This window comes from Onychostoma macrolepis, chromosome 08 (genome assembly GCF_012432095.1).
Source record: "Onychostoma macrolepis isolate SWU-2019 chromosome 08, ASM1243209v1, whole genome shotgun sequence".
Lineage (NCBI taxonomy): Eukaryota > Metazoa > Chordata > Actinopteri > Cypriniformes > Cyprinidae > Onychostoma > Onychostoma macrolepis.
Window position 1 is genome coordinate 11371062 of NC_081162.1, and position 17907 is coordinate 11388968.

The following is a 17907-nucleotide window of genomic DNA, read 5'->3' on the forward strand; positions in this document are numbered from 1 at the left end:
GGGCATTGGCGCGGGGTGCCTCCATAGCAGATATCTGTAGAGCTGCCGGCTGGGCGACACCTAACACATTTACAAGATTCTATAATCTCCGTGTAGAGCCTGTGTCCTCCCGTGTACTCACCTCAGGTGGCCAGTAACACCGGACCCGCTCGGTGTCGATCACGCTTGCTGCGCCATTCCCCTCTACAGACCGGATACATGCACTTTTACTGCTTCTCAGTTCAGTTCCCCTTGGCGAACCCTGTTGAAGTTCCACCCGCACCCTCGGTAGTCAGGCGTGGCGGAGTGCCAGACGCCAGGTCCAGTACTCATGTGTTTGCCCAAGGTCAGCCCTTGTACTGGGCTAGGTGCCCGTGTGTAGTGATTCCCCTTTGGGTGATCCCACATGTGTATTCTTCCACGGTACGGCTCCCCTCACGGTGAGCCCGTGTCTTTCCCTGGCAGAGACCTTCTGCCGTCTCTGATGTGTATTGATCTCACCCCAGGCTGGCTGAGTCTACCTCAGAGACTTCCATATGTAGTACTGCCCTTGGCCAGTCCATATATGTAATCTCCACATGGTACCTCCTTACGCAGGATGTGGCCTCCGTAGCGTTCCCCTACTTGGAGTACGCTTTCCCAGTGTTATCCATACCCACTGTACGGAACAGTAGTGGCTGTCATCTCTGCCTAAACCCTGTCCTATCTTCCGTCCCAACTGGTGTGGGGGGACTTGCTGGCTTCCGCAGGGCACTGGAGGGGGTCAGAAATAGTGGTGTTTTCATAGGGATCCCATTGATGTCAGTCACCTGACGTTACGTCGAATGTGACTAACCGAAAGGGACCGTCTCGGTTACATATGTAACCCTCGTTCCCTGAAGGAGGGAACGGAGACGTAACGTCCCGTCGCCACAGTTGCTGTACCACCGCTGTACGGCCAGGGCACACAGTCTCGGCTCCTCAGCGAAAAACTGATGTGCGTTTGCACACGCTCTCCTTTTATACCCGCGCTGGCGAAACACGCACACCAACTGTCATTGGCTTGTTTTGTTAACACTCGAAGGTGACTGGGCTCTCGGGCGAGATCCCATTTACGTCAGCCACTTGACGTTACGTCTCCGTTCCCTCCTTCAGGGAACGAGGGTTACATACGTAACCGAGACATTCTCCAACACTGTGGGAACCCTTGTTAAATAAATAAGTTTGAGGGAGTGAATTAAAACAAAATATATCTTAATTTTTAGTTTTGTCTTATTTTAAATTATTTAAGACTTTTTTTGTACCCCTCCTTGGAAGACTGCTGGGGCTCCCTTGTGGTTGAGAAACACAGATCTAGACTAGAAGCATTCAAACACTACTACATACATTGTTTTTCACTTTTGAACACATTTTTTGATGAATTGTTGAACATAGTTGAAAAAAAAAAAAATGCATACCTCTGACACGCACGAAAGAAAGAGCCCGTATGGATCCTACAATGTTCTCTGCAATGCAGACGTAGGTGCCGCCATCACTTACAGTGACATTGTCAATAATCACTGAACTTCTGCCAGATCCATCAACACTTGCACCTGTGGGCAAAAACAAGAGCCTTCTTGTTATGCTGGAAAAAAGGTATCGAGGGAAAGACGATAAACTCCTCCCACACCTGTATAGGGCCTGTTGTTGGCAGTCCAGGTTATGGTGGGGGGTGGAGTGCCCTGAGCATGGCAGGAAAGGGTGAGACTTTGGCCTTTATTCAACGTCACATCACCAGGTAACTCTTTAAAAGCAGGTCTCATGTTAACAGACAGGCGAATGTCCCGTCGAGCTGTTCCAGCAGTGTTGGTGGCTACACATGTGAACAGACCTGCATCACCAGGCTGCAAACACAAAGTAACGTCATGACTTCGTATGAAGGGTATTTTAAATGGCCATTCTGGTCATTTATATCCAATAAAATGCATGTTACTGACCTCTGCCCTTTCGATAATCAGTTCTCCTGACCTTAGCAGAGTGAATTTGCCCGGGAGGGTTGGCACAGGGACTCCCTGTTTCTCCCAGCTCACCCTGGGCTCTGGAAGACCCTGTGCTGCACATGGCAGCAGTGCTTGAAATCCCTGGATGACAGACATCTCTGACTGACCAACAGAAATCTGTGGTGGGGCTAAGAGGAGAGGGATATAATGATATTTATGAACAAAATGTATGTTGATGTCTCTCATACAGCCTTTCATACAAGCCATTAATAGGTTTAAAATGCTTAAGACTACAGTTTGATAAATGCAATGTAATGCTAAATATATTTAAGCACATTTTTATTTTAAATGAGCATGTATATCAGCATGGCTGTGATTCAGCCATTGGCGCGAGGACGCAGGCAACTACATTCTCACCCAAAAAAACTCTTTTTCTTTCTTTTTCTCTTTTTCATTTAAAACATTTCATGACACTCTCTGTGAGAAATGCTGCAAACGGAGTGATACAAACGGTGAAACGGTTGGAGTTCTGTTATTACTACAATATCACACTCCTGGAAAAGGCTGTCAGCCAATCAGATTCGAGGCCCAGAAAGAACTATTGTATAAATGATTATAAAATATAAAAACATAAACATATTTTTAATCTATTTATTACGCTGTAAAAAAACATTTTCTTCATCAATTATTTTATCCTATTGTCAGTCTATTGGAAAGTCTTCAAATTGGGAAATAAAGCCTCAGGTGAACAATAACACATGACATATCACACCGTGTCATTATTTGATTAACAAATACAAAGCCACGATGGAAAAGCCATGTGTGACAAAGTTATGTGGCACCCTATGATTCAGTTGCCTGTAGATCCACTTTTAGCAGCAATAACTTGAAGTAATCATTTTCTGTATGACTTTTATCAGTCTCTCACATCATTCTGGAAGAATTTTGGCCCACTCTTCTTTACAACGTTGCTCCAGTTTATTGAGGTTTGTGGGCATTTGTTTATACACAGCTCTCATCACATGATTTCAGTCAGGATGAGCTCTGGACTATGACTGGGCTATTGCAGAACCTTGATTCTTTTCATTTCAGCTGTTCTGTTGTAGATTTGTTGGTGTTCATGGGATCATTGTCCTGTTGCTTCACCCAATCTTGGCCAAGCTTTAGCTGTCGAATGGATGTCCTCACATTTGACTCTAGAATACTTTGGTATACAGAGGAGTTCATGGTCGACTCAATGCAGGTGAGGTGCCCAGGTCCTGTGGCTACAAAACAAGCTGCAAATCATCAGCCCTCCATCAACATGTGTGACTCTTGGTATGAGGTGTTTGTGCTGATATGCTTGTTAGGTTTACACCAAACATGCTGCTGTGCATTATGGCCAAACATCTCCACTTTGGTCTCATCAAAGGTCATTGTTCTAGAAGACTTATGGTTTGTTCAGATGCAACTTTGCAAACCTACACCATGCTGCCATGCTTTTCTTAGATAGAAGAAGCTTTCCTCTGGCAAGCCTTCCAAACATGCCATACTTGTCCCATATTTTTCTAACTGTACTGTCATGAATTTTATCATTTAACATGTTAACTGAGGCCTGTGGAGTCTGCGGTGAAGTTCTTGGGTTGTCTGCCATTTCTCTGAGCGTTACACGGTCTGATCTTGGGGTGAATTTGCTGGGATGTCCACTCCTGGGAGGATTGGTGTCTGTTTTGAATGTCTTCCATTTGTGAATAATCTACCTCAATGATGGACTTCAAATTGTTTGGAAATGGCCGTATTATTCTTCCCAGATTGATGGCAGCAACAATTGCTTCTCTAAGATCATTGCTGATGTCTTAACTCCTTGGAATTGTGTTAACACACACCTGAAGGCTCCAGACCAGCAAACTGCCAAAACATCTGCTTTTACAGAGGTGCTCACACTTGCTGATGATGAGTTAAATCAAAGGCATTCAATTAGCAGTGTCTGACTGCTACTTACCCTCTTAATTTTTAACAGTAAGGGTGTCCTAATTTTGTCACCCATGGCTTTCCTATTTTGGCTTTATTTTTGTTAAATAAACAATGACACTGTGCAATATGTCATGTGTTGTTGTTCATCTGAGGTTTTATTCTCCAAATTTTAAGACCTGGAAAGAACCAGTTATTTTTTTATTATGTCCTGATAAGGAAAACCATGGAATTCAATAGGGTGTCCTAACTTTTTCACACAACTGTATCTGTTTAAAGACTTATTTATTTAAAAATGAAGTATTATTATATATATATATATAATATATATAATTTTAAGACTTATATATTTTATTATAATATTATACATTTCAGTGTTGTATAATAAGAATGTTAAGAGTGTTGTTTTATCCACGCTAAATTTATTTTAAGTATAAGCATCAATATATTTTTTTACATTTATGTCAAATTATAATTTTTTTAATATGGGTGTTTAGGATAGGATGTTTAGATATTTTAATGGAAAATAAGACAAAAATACAGAAAAATAAAATTATTTTTTGTAGTGTGGGGCTTTTCAGAATACTTAATGTTTCAAAGCAGTTAAGATTTATTATTTATTGCATTTTTAGGAGGTGGGGGCACATTATATACACTTGAACAATGATTCTCTTGGTATTGTGTGGAACTCACTTTGCAGAATTAGTCTGATGTCATGGCTGGCTCTACCGGCGTTGTTTCGGGCTGAGCAGGTGTAGATGCCTGCATCGCTGCGTTGAGTGGCAGTGATGTGCAGGGTGCCATTAGAGAACAGTCTCAGGTGTGTGCCCTCCACCACAGGCCTACGCTCCCTGTGCCACGTCACTTCTGGCTTTGGCTGACCGTCCGCTGTACACTCCAGACTGACCGGATGGGCAAGAACTGCTGTGTACTCCAGACGAGGTACAGACAACACCGGAGGAACTGTCACAGAAACAGTGAGATGAACATGCAACTGAATCTTTAGTTTGAGATACTGTATAGGCACTTGTCTGACTTACTCAGATAAACATGCCGTACCTTGTAAAATGAGGTTGGTTCTTCCCATAGCTGTTCCTGCTTCATTCTGTGCTAAACACTGGTATGTTCCAGCATCTCCAAGAGTGACCCGTGAGAACTTCAAAGCTCCATTGGGCAGCACTGTCAGTCTATGACCTAAACAATATCCACAACCATAGGGTATATATGCTAAATATTAATCGAAAAGTCTTATACTATAAGCACTGGTGTCACACATGATCTCTGAATCACAGTGTTGATAAAACAAGATGTAGAATTTAAAGATAAAATATTGACTTTTTGCTCATTGAACTATTAATATTATTAATATTTCCTGTTTTATAATTTAAACTGGTAACTGATCCAATTTCAATAACTACAGGTAGGCTGCAACCAAACCGACCTGTCGCCACGGGAACACCTTCTCGCTGCCATGTAATGGTTGGTCTTGGGAATCCTTGTACTTCACAGGGTAGAACCACTGAGTGATGTAACACCACCTGGACTTCTTCTGCCATGGGTCTGATCTCTGGGGGCTCTAAGAACCCAAACCAAACCATATATTTCAGTTACCACATACACTAAGTGTGCTTATTATTAATGAGATGATTTCAAGTAACCTAATATTACTATTAAACCTGTATCTTACCCTGTACAGTAAGAGTAACGTGTTTGTAAGCCACTCCAACAGAATTGCGGGCAGAGCAGGTATATTTGCCAGCATGACTAGGTGTTGCAGCCAAGATCTCCAGTGCACCTACAACACAATGAAACAACTACAATTAAATCATCTACTACAGCATAGGTTTTGGGAATATCAGTAATAGCTGAAGCGTGTAGCTTATGGTGGAAATTTGTCTCAGATTAACCTGTGGGCAGCACACGGTAACTGCCCCCTCGAGCGCCCAGCTGCATCCAGTTCTTGTTCCAGCTGATGACAGGATCTGGACGTCCCGCGGCATGACATGGCAACACGACAGGGGACATTTTAACAGCCGTAACACTGCTGACATCATCTTTAATTACAGGAGGAACTGAAAAAAAAAAAAAAATGAAAATAATTCATGAATATGCACAGACAGTATGAGTTCATAATATGCGACTGTATATGCCACTTTTTTATATTATATTATATAAATGAAAAGTGAATGTGGCAGAAGTCTCCAAACAGTTTTTGGGCTATAGTATACGAGTATGAATATGTATTTTATATCTCTTATTATACATGAATCTGTTACACAGTACCTTGCAGAATGACCTCTATGACCCTTCGCTCTTCTCCAACCTCATTGGTCACTGTGCACTCAAAGTAGCCCTCATCCTCAACAGACGGTGAGGTAATGATCAGAGAGCCAGAAGACATTAACCTTCAAAATAAAAACAAAGTAAAAATACTAATCTTAAATTTTTAAAAAATTAAACTAGTATATTACATTATTATAAATAAATTGTCATTAACCAAATTAAATCTGTATTTGTCAGAAAATAAATTAAATGTGAAATAAAGATAATACATTAAAACAAATCTAACAAATAAATAAATAAATATATATATATATATATATATATATATATAACTATATATACTGTATACACACACACACACACACACACATATATATATATATATATATATATATATATATATATATTTTATTTATTTTTTTTTTAATTATTATTTCAAATATCGCTTCAAACCTGTAAGCGCCAGACTGAAGATCCACATTGAGGGGTGAGCCGTTCCTTTTCCAGCTCACCTGAGGTGCAGGTATGCCAGTGCTCTCACAACTCAACACTGCTCTCTGACCTGTGACCACCGTCACATTAAAGGGGCCAGGGCTGATTGAGGGCCCAACTGAAATGATAAATGAGGATAGGAAAGAAAGAATTAGCCTGGCAACCAGTCTGAACTCATTTAAGAGGTTGGTGAAAATGTCTTTATGCCTCTTTAGTGCAACCTAAAGAAAGTGTAAGTGTTCTGCAGTACCATAGACTTTAAGGTCCATGCCGCGATGGTCTGATCCTGCCTGATTGGATACACTGCAGTAGTAACGTCCGGCGTCAGACAGCTGCACTGACGCAATGCGCAAAGAGCCTTCTGATAGCAAGGTGAATCTGTGATCAGGCAGAGATTGAATTTAGATGGTGGCACTTTGATATCCAATAAATCAAGGACAGGATTAAAGCGGCTGTTTACTTGATTGCTTGAGGTTCAAATTTACCTGCCATGGTGAAGTGGGACTGGACCGCCATCTTTCCTCCATAAGACAGATGAGGAAGGCCCTCCCTCCACCTCACATGGCAACACTGCATCCTGATTGACATGTGCTACGATCAGTGAGCTGCCCTCTCTGATGACCGGCGGCACTAGGTGAACATAAACAAGAAGCTATTTATTTCATTTGTATCAACATCATGTTTAGCGATAATGACCAGTTCACCCAAAAATGAAAAATAAATCATAATTTGCTCACCATCATGTTTTTCCAAACTTGTAGGACTGACTTTCTTTTGTGGAACATAAAAAATTAGATGTTTTGCTTTGCAGGATGTTTACTCTTTTCCATACCCAGAAAACAAAATTCCTGAGGCCCAGATCAGGCCCACAATTGACATTTTCAACTGTTGATGATGGCACTTGGGCGGTCCTCTCCTGTTTGTCAGATTTGGGCCACAAGCAAGCCAAAGGAAGGCCCAATGTCAGCCATGAATAAACCAAATTAAGCAGAACTAGCCCAAATCTGGGCCACATTGATTTTAATTCTGGCCCAGATGCAACACCAGATTTGGGCCTCAAGTAAGCCTTAGCATTGCCGCATGTAAGCCAACCAAATAAACCAAAACTGGCCCTAATGTGGCTCACAGCCACATTAGCCAGAGCTCACTATGTCATAGCTTTGCCAAAACTGGCCCAGATACGTTTTAATATACCTAGGCCATATTTGCTGAAACATATGTGGACCACATTTGGTTTACACCTTGATAGGCCTTTGTTGATTGTGCCACATTTTTGCCAAAGGTGGCCCACATTTGGTTGGAACTATTTGGGCCATAATCACTATTTACCACATGGGCCACTTTAGGGTCACATTCAGATTACACAATGCCGTGAACACTGCATCTTTGTCTACAGAGGCCCACATGTGATTTGATATATTTGGGCCATTTTTGCTATTTTACATGTGGGCCATTTCAGGCTTACATCTATTTCGTACGGGCCATAAGATGGCCAGCAGTGCCGTATCATTGCCTTAAGTAGCCCACATCCGCATGCTATCTGGGTAAGCACTTGAAATGTAATCTGTCATTACCATTCATAAAAGTTCAAATGTTTGGGGGTCAATATGATTTTTAATACTTTTTTTTGGTTACACTTTATTTTAAGGTGTCCCTGTTACAGTGTAGTTATACATTTAAGTACTGAGTGAGTAATATTAATTAACTACATGTACTTACTATATGGTTAGGGTTAGGATTATGCATAATTTATTGTTATTATAATAGTAAGTACGTGTAAAAAGTACACCTTAATATAAAGTATTACCCTTTTTTTCAGCAAGGATCTATTAAATTGATCAAAAGTGACAGCAAAAGATTTGTTTTATATAAATACTGTTTTTTGAACTATCTATTCAAAGAATCCTGAAATTGTATCACAGTTTCTATAAATATATTAAGCAGCAAAATGTTTTCAGCACTGATAATTATTAGGAATGTTTTTTGAGCATCAAATCATCAAATTAGAATAATTTCTTAATGATTATGTGACTGAAGACTGGAAGTAATGACTGCTTAAAATTCTGATTTTGCATCACAGGAATAAATTACATTTTAAAATATATTCAAATGGAAAACAGCTATTTTAAATTGTAATAATATTTCACAATATTTCATATTTTGCACATTTTAGTCAAATAAATGCAGTCTTGGTGAGCATAAGAGGCTTCTTTCAAAGACATAAAAAAACTTACCAACCCCAAACTTTTGAACAACAATGTATATGCTTATGTGTGTATGGAGTTCCACGCAAGAAAGTCACACAAGTTTGAAACGACATGAGAATAAGTGACACAAACTTACAGAGAATCTCCACAGTGAAGAACAGACTGGTGCTCCCAGCAATGTTGGTGACCACGCAGCTGTACTGTCCACTATCTTGGGTCCGGACATCTTGAACTTCCAAATACTGTCCACCAGCAATGGACTGAATTCGACCTCCCAACTGAGAGAAACAGAAAAGACAGAATAATATGATTGTGATATGTGAATGTAAAAGTTACAAATAGATGCAGAAAGTACACTGAGCAACTCACCTGTAGTTTGACATCATCCTTGTACCACTCAATCTCTGGTGGAGGGTCACTGTCGGTTTGACACTCCAGTGTCAAGTGACCTTTAGCTGGAACTGATACAGTTCTGACGTTATTAGTTCCGAGAAGAGTGGGTGGAACTGAAAGTGATCGGACAAATGATTCACCTGTTAGGACTACGGTCCTTCATGAGATTTTTTCAGTGTTGTCTATTTTACTATATATTTTAAAATGTAATTTATTCCTGTGATGGCGAAGCTGAATTTTCAGCATCAATACTTTAGTCTTCAATCTCACATGATCACATGATGTCAATTTGGTGCTCAAGAAACATTTCTTATTATTATCAATGTTGAAAGCAGTTGTTCTGCTTGATATTTTTGTGGAAACTGTGATATATATTTTTCAGGATTCTTTGATGAATAGAAAGTACAAAAGAACACCCTTTATTCTAAATAAAAATCTTCTGTAACATTATAAATGTCTTTACTGTCACACATATACTCACGCTGAATGCGCACCCAATGGTTTCTACCATCCTCTCCTGCTGGGCTACTAGCAATACAGGTATACAGACCTGCGTCCTCCACCTGTTTCAAAACATACTGGTATAACCTCAAAGCCACAAACAAATGTGAACCTATCTATTACAAACAAGTTAAACAACTTCATTTGAATAAACACCAGATTCAAAGCACCTGAACTTTGTTGATTCTGAGCATCTGCCCATCTCTCTCTATTACTGCCATGCTGTCCTGTAGTGGACGGCCATCTTTCAGCCAGCTGAGGGTTGGAGGGGGAAGACCGGTCGCGATACACTCCAGCTCCAGCACACTGTCCACTGCAACCAGCTGCTCGTCAGGGGATGAAGAGCCAGAGATTTTGGGGGGCTCTATTATGGGAAAATACATCCTTAGTGTATTACTTACTGTATATCAGATTAAATACTTATATTATATATTATACATTAATACGTCCCTAAGAGGAAATGCAATATGAAATGAGGAGGTACTGCATTTCCCCAAGAAACTTTGCATACTCTGACAAAGGTATTGTGCTTTCCTGAAAAACTCATGTTCTCTCGCAAAACATTTGCATTCTGATGCAAAATTATTGTGTCCCCTCAACAAACTTTGCATTCTCTCATAAAAGCACTGATTTCCATCACAAAAAGTTTGCGACCCAATGCAAATGTTTCACAGCAAGCACAAAGTTTGGCAGAGGAACACAAAAGTTTTGGAGAGAAGGCAAAAGCTTTGAAACATAATTTTCCCTTCCATCTAATTTCTTTTTAACCATCACAATATCCCTTTAGGGGCTCAAAAACCTTCACTAATTTCTTTACTTCCCATGTTCACATTGCTTTCAACTGCAAATACCTAGCACGGTCAGGTTGAAAGTCTTGGTACTGCTTCCTGCCTGGTTGCTCGCCACACAGCTGTAGAGGCCTCCATCACTGGGACCCACATCAGAGAGCAGGAAACGGGTTTCCTGTCCATCCAGCAGAAGATTACGGTGCAGTGAAAGCGGTTGGCCATCTTTCAGCCACGATAGAGTTGGAGGAGGCACACCACGGGCTTCACAGGTCAGTGTTACCGAAGAGCCCTGGACCACGGCCACCTGCTCAGTCGGCTCTGTGCGCTCAACCGCAGGGGGAGCTGATGAGGGGGACAAACAGTAAAAAACCTGCAGGTTTGTTGTTTCTATTTTCATATATTATTTGTTACCTGATTCGTGTTTACATAAATTAATCAATTTAATCAATTAAAAAGGTCTGCTGTACCTTGCACGTGGAGGTCAAAGTTGAGTTCAGCTGATCCAGCTCGGCTACGAGCCACACAAGTGTAGATGCCAGAATCAGACAGCTGCACCGGTGCAATCCTGTTCAGACAAAGGATACAGGACACTGTCAATCTAATGTTATATCTATAATATCAGAAATTGTAATCTATTCTGTTGTGCGTGCAAAACTGACCTAAGAACAGTATCTGCAGAAAGCAGGCGGACACGGGGTGACAGGAGTAAAGGATGACCGTCCCTCAGCCAGCTGATTTGAGGTTGAGGAGTCCCAGTTGCTTTGCACTCTAGTGTGACCACACTGTGCTGAGTGGTGTGCACTTCACGGGGGACACTGGTCTCTCCACTTATGGAGGGAGGAACTGTAGTGCAAAAAGCAAGGAAATTATTAAACAGATTTGTATTGTGTTTACTAAAACATTATAGAAAGAAAACTGCTCTCACCCAGTACGAACAAGGTATAGATCTTGCTCTCTTGGCCAGCGGAGCTGACAGCCAGGCAGGTGTATGTTCCTGAGTCTTCTGGCCTTATATTCAGAAGTGTTAGAGTGCTCCCATCTGGAGAGATACTGTAATACACGTATATATAAGTACACACGAGTATATAAGTTAGTTCAACTATGAACTATAAACAAGCTTTTCTTTGTAAAGCACAAAGTTGGAATATAAATTGAAAAAATAAATAAATAAAATATGCTTTATTATACTAAAATAATATACAGTGGGGTCAAAGTCCCACTACTGATTTTTAATACAATTAATTACAAATAATATTATAAGCAAAACAACTGATTGGAAAGATGTAGGAATTGAACAATTTAATTTCTGTCTTCTGATTTTTTTAAAATAGTTTTTTCAATGTGTTATCAGATAAAAATACTATTATTATATTATATTATATTCGAAGAGTCAAAAAGTCACACAATTGATTTTTTAATTTCCAGTTTTCTAATTTATTTTTTACAAAATGTTAATTACAAATAATAGTATAAGCATACCAGTGGCAGATGTAGGAACATTGTTCATTCAATAAGTTTTCATAGCATTATGTGCTCTGTGTATAAATAATTTGTATATAATATATCACAATATATTTTATTATATTACATTAAAGATTTATTATCATTAGTAGTAGTAGCAGTAGTAGTATTAAAAAAGAAAGAAATTAATGAATCATTGTGAAAGTCTTACTCTATATGCTCTGTGTTTCCATTCTCAAGAGTCTTTCCGTTCTTCAGCCAGCTCACTTTGGGAGTAGGTGTACCCTTCACCCGACATTCAAGAGTCAATTCCTCCCCAACAGGTGCACTGACCTCTGATGGGTGGCCAGAATCTATAATGGTGGGTGACGCTGATGGAGCCAAATGCATTTGGTTATTTGGAATGTAGAGTAAATCACACACAGTGTGAATCAAGAAACAAGACTGAGATCATTTGATACTGAGATTAGCGATATGTGCAGATTTACCAAATATAGTAAGGGAGTAGTCCTTCTGCGTCTGCCCCTCACTGTTTTTAGCGATGCAGGTGTAAGTGCCGGCATGAGAGAGCTGCAGAGGGCCTAACTCCAGTCTGTTTCCTCTCGCTGACCAGTTCCATTGCAAACTGCTTTCTACACAAAGGAACAAACAACAAAATGCAAAAACATAAGTAAAAAAAACATATTCACACTAAAATCTGGTGTGCAAAATTTAACTGACCAATAGGAGAGCCGTCTTTCAGCCAAGCAATGTTGGGTACAGGTACACCAGAGGCCTCACAGATGAGGGTGATGTGTGAGCCCATGTTTTGAGTGAGGGTCTCATGAAGAGGGCCCTCCATCACAGGAGGCACTAAAAGTGAAAGATAGCAAAATTGCTTACTGCACCTGTAAATGTTATAAAGCATACATGTTTCAGTTGCGCTGTGTTTTTAGGACTCACCATGGACTGTTACTCTGAAGGTGCGATCTACTTGACCTGCAATGTTGGACACCTTACAGGTGTACACTCCGCCATCAGCCACCTAGGGAATGGCAGAAATCATGTCAACAAAGCAATGCTTATTAAAAAACACTGCTTATTTATACATTTTCAACTATTGTTCAAAAGTTTGAGGTCGGTTTTGTTTGTTACGCTCCCCCAGGCAGCATTTATTTAATCAAAAACTATTATTACAAAATAAAACTTTTAGTATTTAAAAAATAATTTTAAAAACGTAATTTATTCCTGTGATGCAAAGCTGAATTTTCAGCAGCCATTACTCCAGTCATCAGTGTCACATGATCCTTCAGAAATCATTCTAATATGCTGAATTGCTTTTGATCAATTTAAAACTTCCTTGCTAAATACTACTTTCTTAAAAAAATAATGATCCCAAAACTGCACATTAGTGTATACGCTATGTAACTTCATATGCATTTAAAGTTGTTTACATGTGTGAGCATTTGCAAATCTCCCATAAAACACAATTTTTTTCTGTGCTTTCTTACCTGCACCCCAACTATCTCAAGCTGCTGCCGCTCTATCCTCAAACCATTCCCAGCAGCCAGCTGAAGTCCATTACGATACCATGTGACCTCTGGTTCAGGGGTGCCATTGGCTTCACAACGCAGAATAAGCAATGACCCAACCTGAGGTGTCATAACCTCTGACTCTGGTTCAAGACGTGGCACCAGTGAAGGCAGGGCTAGAAAGTGCCAAATCAAAAAGTGTTAATTGCTATATTTATCTGCTGAAGTGATTAATTAACAAAAACACCCATATTCCTCTAACCATAGACGGTAAGGAGAATGCTCTTTTGGTCTTGTCCAGCTGAGTTTGTGGCTGTACAGACATATTGGCCGGCATCCTGCTGTCCAGCCCTGGGAAGCTGCAGCATCTGACCACCTTTGGACAGGATGATGGCACATTATATACATGCGTACATGCTTCATGAAGAATTATTGATACGCACAGAGAGTTATATTTAGACTGCAAATCACCTGGCAGTATGTGGATGCCAGTGCTGAACTCCAGCACCTGCCCATCTTTGGTCCAGATGATGTCAGCAGGCGGGTATGCCTGCACATCACACAGCAAAGAGATCATGTGACCCTCCACCACACTCATATCCTCCTCTCGGCGACCCACAATCCTTGGTGGAACTAAAAAAATACATGCTGTATTAATAGTGTCTTACACAAATAGCTAATTAGTTATGCTCCTTTGCTCATTTATTTGACTACTGTAAAACAATAATATAATATAAAATATTTTAATTTAAAATAACTTTGTATAGTGTAATATATTTTTTAAAAGTAATTTATTTTCAGCATCATTATTTCAGTCTTTAGTGTCACATGATCCTTCAGAAACCATTCATATATGGCGATTTGCTGATAAAAAAAACATTTCTTATCAATGCTGAAAATAATTGTGCTGCTTCATATATTTATGGAAACCATGATACTTTTTTTCAGGATTCTTTGCTGAATAGAACATTTACAAGAGCAGCATTTATTTGAAATATACATATTTTATATTATTATAAATGTTTGTTTTACAGTCACTTTTAATCTATTTAATATGTTCTTGCTGAATTAATGTATTAATTTCTTAATCTCTACAGACCCCAAATTTTTGAATGGTAGTGTACATAATAAATACACTTTACAAGTTACAAATCTTTCCAGTCTTTCTGGATAAGGATTTTAATACTATTACAATCCCAAGTGATTCGCTAATGAATCATTCAGACTGATCTGTGAAATGTTTGACAATTCATTAGAAATAAGAACGGACTCAAAATTTATTATTTGACATTACACACTACCATGGCTTGAAATAGCAAGTTCTTTTTTTCCCCAATATTGCCATAATTTAGCCTATGAAATATTTTAGAGCATAACATAACTATTCGTCATTAATGAAATTTCCATTCATTTTTGCCAGACTTTTTAATCATTTTCATGACATTTTCAGGGCTGAAAAACACAATTCCCTGATGTTTCTTGGTTTCCATGATTGTTGGAACCCTGTCAATTGCTCCTACCTTGAACAGACAAGCTGTAGAGTCTCTCGACAGCTCCAGCCTTATTCTCTGCCACACACTGATAACTGGCCGTATCTGACACTTGCACATTCAGTATCTACAGAGATACACAGAGGAGTTATACAAGGCATGGAACTTCAAATAAGCAAAATCTTTGTATCAACCTTGTAACATAAATCAGTGATAACCTATAAATCAAAGATATTATGTTTAATTAGGATAGAAGCGGGGTAAAACTCTTATAATTCTGAGCTCATGACCATCACCTTCAGCAGTTTCCCATCCTCTAATATCTGATGGTGAGGGCCGCTGTAGAGGGGCAGACCATCCTTCAGCCAAGATACAGATGGAGTGGGGTTTCCTGTGACATCACAGCGCAGTGATATAGTCGAGTTGACCACAGCATCCACATCCTGCATGAACTCACCAGTCTCGCCATCAATCAAAGGAGGAACTGCGTAAAATGTAAAATTAATTACGTTTATGCAGATTATTCATGCTCATTATTAATAAAGCTGACAATTTGAATGCCAGAGAGATCTGCCTGCTGGATTTACTTCCTTACCCAACACCTCCAGGTCATAGTGCATTTTGTCCTCTCCAGCTTCATTCACAGCCTGGCAGGTATATTTCCCAGCATCCTCAAGCTGAACCCGTGGAATCTGCAGGACGTTCCCTCCTGAAGAGAAACACACAAAAAACAAAAATGTACTGTATATGCCTTCCAGTCCAAAATTGATGGCATTGTTTGCTTTTAACTACAACGCATTTAACCAAGCATGGTGTTCACATGGTAAAAAAGTTTTTTGCACATGTACTAGACATGCTAATACATTTCTTTTTCTTATTTAAAATAAACTAATACGTTTATTTATCAAGGATGCATTACATTTTTCAAAAGTGACAGTAAATATTTTTATAATGTAAAAAAAATTATTCTATTTTGAATAAATGCTGTTCTTTTGAACTTTCTATTCATCAAAGAAAACTGGGCAACCCTTTTTTTTAGGGTCTCTTAACTAGTTGCTTATTAGCATGCATATTACTAGAATATTAGCCATTTATTAGTAGCAATTAAGCGCTATTAATGCCTTACTCTACATGACCTTATTCTACATCCCTAATCCTACCCAACTACCGCACTAACTATTAATAAGCAGCAAATTAGGAATTTATTGAGGGAAAAGTCGTAGTTAAAAGTAAATAAGTGTTCCCTTTCAGTCGGTCACTCCGAGTCACGTCGGATGACCGACGAATTGGGATCTCGCCAGAGAGACCAATCCACTTCGAGTGTAACTAAACGAGCCAATGGACATTGGCATGCGATCATTGCATCCAGCTGCCGCTGATCACAGCGTGAGTATAAGAGGCAGCGGGTGCACCGCGATAATTCATCCTTTCGCCGGAGCCGAGCGGCGGTGAATCACTGCTGCTCTCCTATCCTGCGAGTGAGAAGAGCGGCGAGTGCGGGCCTTACAGCGCAGCAGCGGTGGTCGCGGTCTCACGGGAGAAGAGGTCGATTCCGTGAAGACAGTCACACTCGGAGTGTGTGGTGGCCAGCTCCCCGCGTGCTTCAGCACTTAATAAAGAGCAAATTTCTCTAAAGAGCAACACGGGTGATCACGTCTTTTTAAAGATGTCTTATCACCCGTGCGTTTCTGGGTGTGGTCGTTTCCTGGCGCCCCAGGGCGGTCACGATTGCTGCCTCACGTGTCTGGGCATTCAGCACGCTGAGGAAGCGTTAAATGGATGGTTCATGTTCTTCTTGTGGGGACATGACCATCTCGGAGTTGCATAATAGACTCCGCTATGTCAAACATGGCGGAGTCCCTCTGCCTCTGCCGCGATCCAGCGTTCGTTCCGGGCGGCGCTGTATCCGGTGGAGTCAGAGGTGATCTGAGGTGACAGTGAGGGCTTCCCCAAGAGGAGTTCCTCACCCTCAGGCGCTCCGCAGCCGGTGGGGTTGCCGTTGGGCGGGCTGGGACCTCTGCAGAGCGGGGTATACCGCCTGTTTCCTTCGGTGCTCCCCTGGCGACCAGATGTCGGTCGCTGCATTGGAGCGAGTCGCCCTCTGGGGATGACGACTCGGCTGCGTTGCTTCGGGTGTGGTAGCGTTGTCCGAGCCAGACCCAGAGATGACGGCTATGCTTTCCCGGGCCGCCGAGAATGTCGGGCTCGTGTGGAATCCTCCACGCGTCCCGATCCTTCGAGGCTGGACGAGTGGTTTCGGTGGGGGTCGCGCTGGTTCTCAGCGCCCCTCTGGTGCCATTCTTTCCGGAAGTGCATGAGGAGCTTACAAGATCGTGGAAGGCACCTTTACTGCCCGAAACAAATCTTGTGGCTCCTCCGCTCTCACCACCCTCGATGGTGGGGCCGCTTTGGGGTATGCGGGCATCCCCTCAGTGGAGCGGTCTGTGGCCATGCAACTATGTCCAACAGCCGCTACCACTCTGCGGGGTGACCCGTGTCTCCCCTCGCGGGCCTGTAAGTATTCGTCAGGTCTAACTGGCAGTGCTTATAGAGCCTGTGGGGAGGCGGCTTCTGCCCTTCACGCCATGGCGTTACTGCAGGTCCACCAGGCCAAAGCCCTGAAAGACCTGCACGAGGGTGGTCACGACCTGGCGGTTCTACATGAGCTGCGTGCTGCGGCGGACCTCGCGCTTCGGCGGCGAAGGTGACCGCACAGTCTCTGGGTCGTGCGATGTCCACGCTAGTGGTCCAGGAGCGCCATCTCTGGCTGTGTCTTGCTGACATGAAGGAGCAGGAGAAGGTACAGTTCCTGAATGCTCCCGTGTCGCAGACCGGCCTTTTCGGCGACGCTGTCGAGAGCTTTGCCCAGCAGTTCTCGGCAGCCCAGAAGCAGA

General features: G+C 41.3%; 1 protein-coding gene across 1 annotated transcript in view; it reads right to left on the reverse strand.

Annotated features, from left to right (window-relative positions):
- hmcn2 (hemicentin 2) overlaps positions 1-17907 on the reverse strand; it is an 85666-nt gene that overhangs the window by 9584 nt on the left and 58175 nt on the right. Inside the window, exons 35-64 of the mRNA XM_058784078.1 lie at positions 15609-15722; positions 15310-15497; positions 15044-15140; positions 13995-14156; positions 13786-13899; positions 13503-13699; positions 12955-13036; positions 12733-12864; positions 12501-12644; positions 12224-12383; positions 11477-11601; positions 11211-11394; positions 11019-11116; positions 10615-10893; positions 9934-10127; positions 9744-9825; positions 9239-9375; positions 9006-9147; positions 7148-7292; positions 6913-7040; positions 6624-6780; positions 6171-6292; positions 5795-5959; positions 5575-5682; positions 5329-5463; positions 4947-5081; positions 4581-4850; positions 1935-2125; positions 1628-1841; positions 1416-1550 (exon numbers count right to left, since the gene is read on the reverse strand). Of these exons, the coding sequence (XP_058640061.1) occupies positions 1416-1550; positions 1628-1841; positions 1935-2125; positions 4581-4850; positions 4947-5081; positions 5329-5463; positions 5575-5682; positions 5795-5959; positions 6171-6292; positions 6624-6780; positions 6913-7040; positions 7148-7292; positions 9006-9147; positions 9239-9375; positions 9744-9825; positions 9934-10127; positions 10615-10893; positions 11019-11116; positions 11211-11394; positions 11477-11601; positions 12224-12383; positions 12501-12644; positions 12733-12864; positions 12955-13036; positions 13503-13699; positions 13786-13899; positions 13995-14156; positions 15044-15140; positions 15310-15497; positions 15609-15722 (4536 nt within the window). The remainder of the gene's footprint in view (positions 1-1415; positions 1551-1627; positions 1842-1934; positions 2126-4580; positions 4851-4946; positions 5082-5328; positions 5464-5574; positions 5683-5794; positions 5960-6170; positions 6293-6623; positions 6781-6912; positions 7041-7147; positions 7293-9005; positions 9148-9238; positions 9376-9743; positions 9826-9933; positions 10128-10614; positions 10894-11018; positions 11117-11210; positions 11395-11476; positions 11602-12223; positions 12384-12500; positions 12645-12732; positions 12865-12954; positions 13037-13502; positions 13700-13785; positions 13900-13994; positions 14157-15043; positions 15141-15309; positions 15498-15608; positions 15723-17907) is intronic.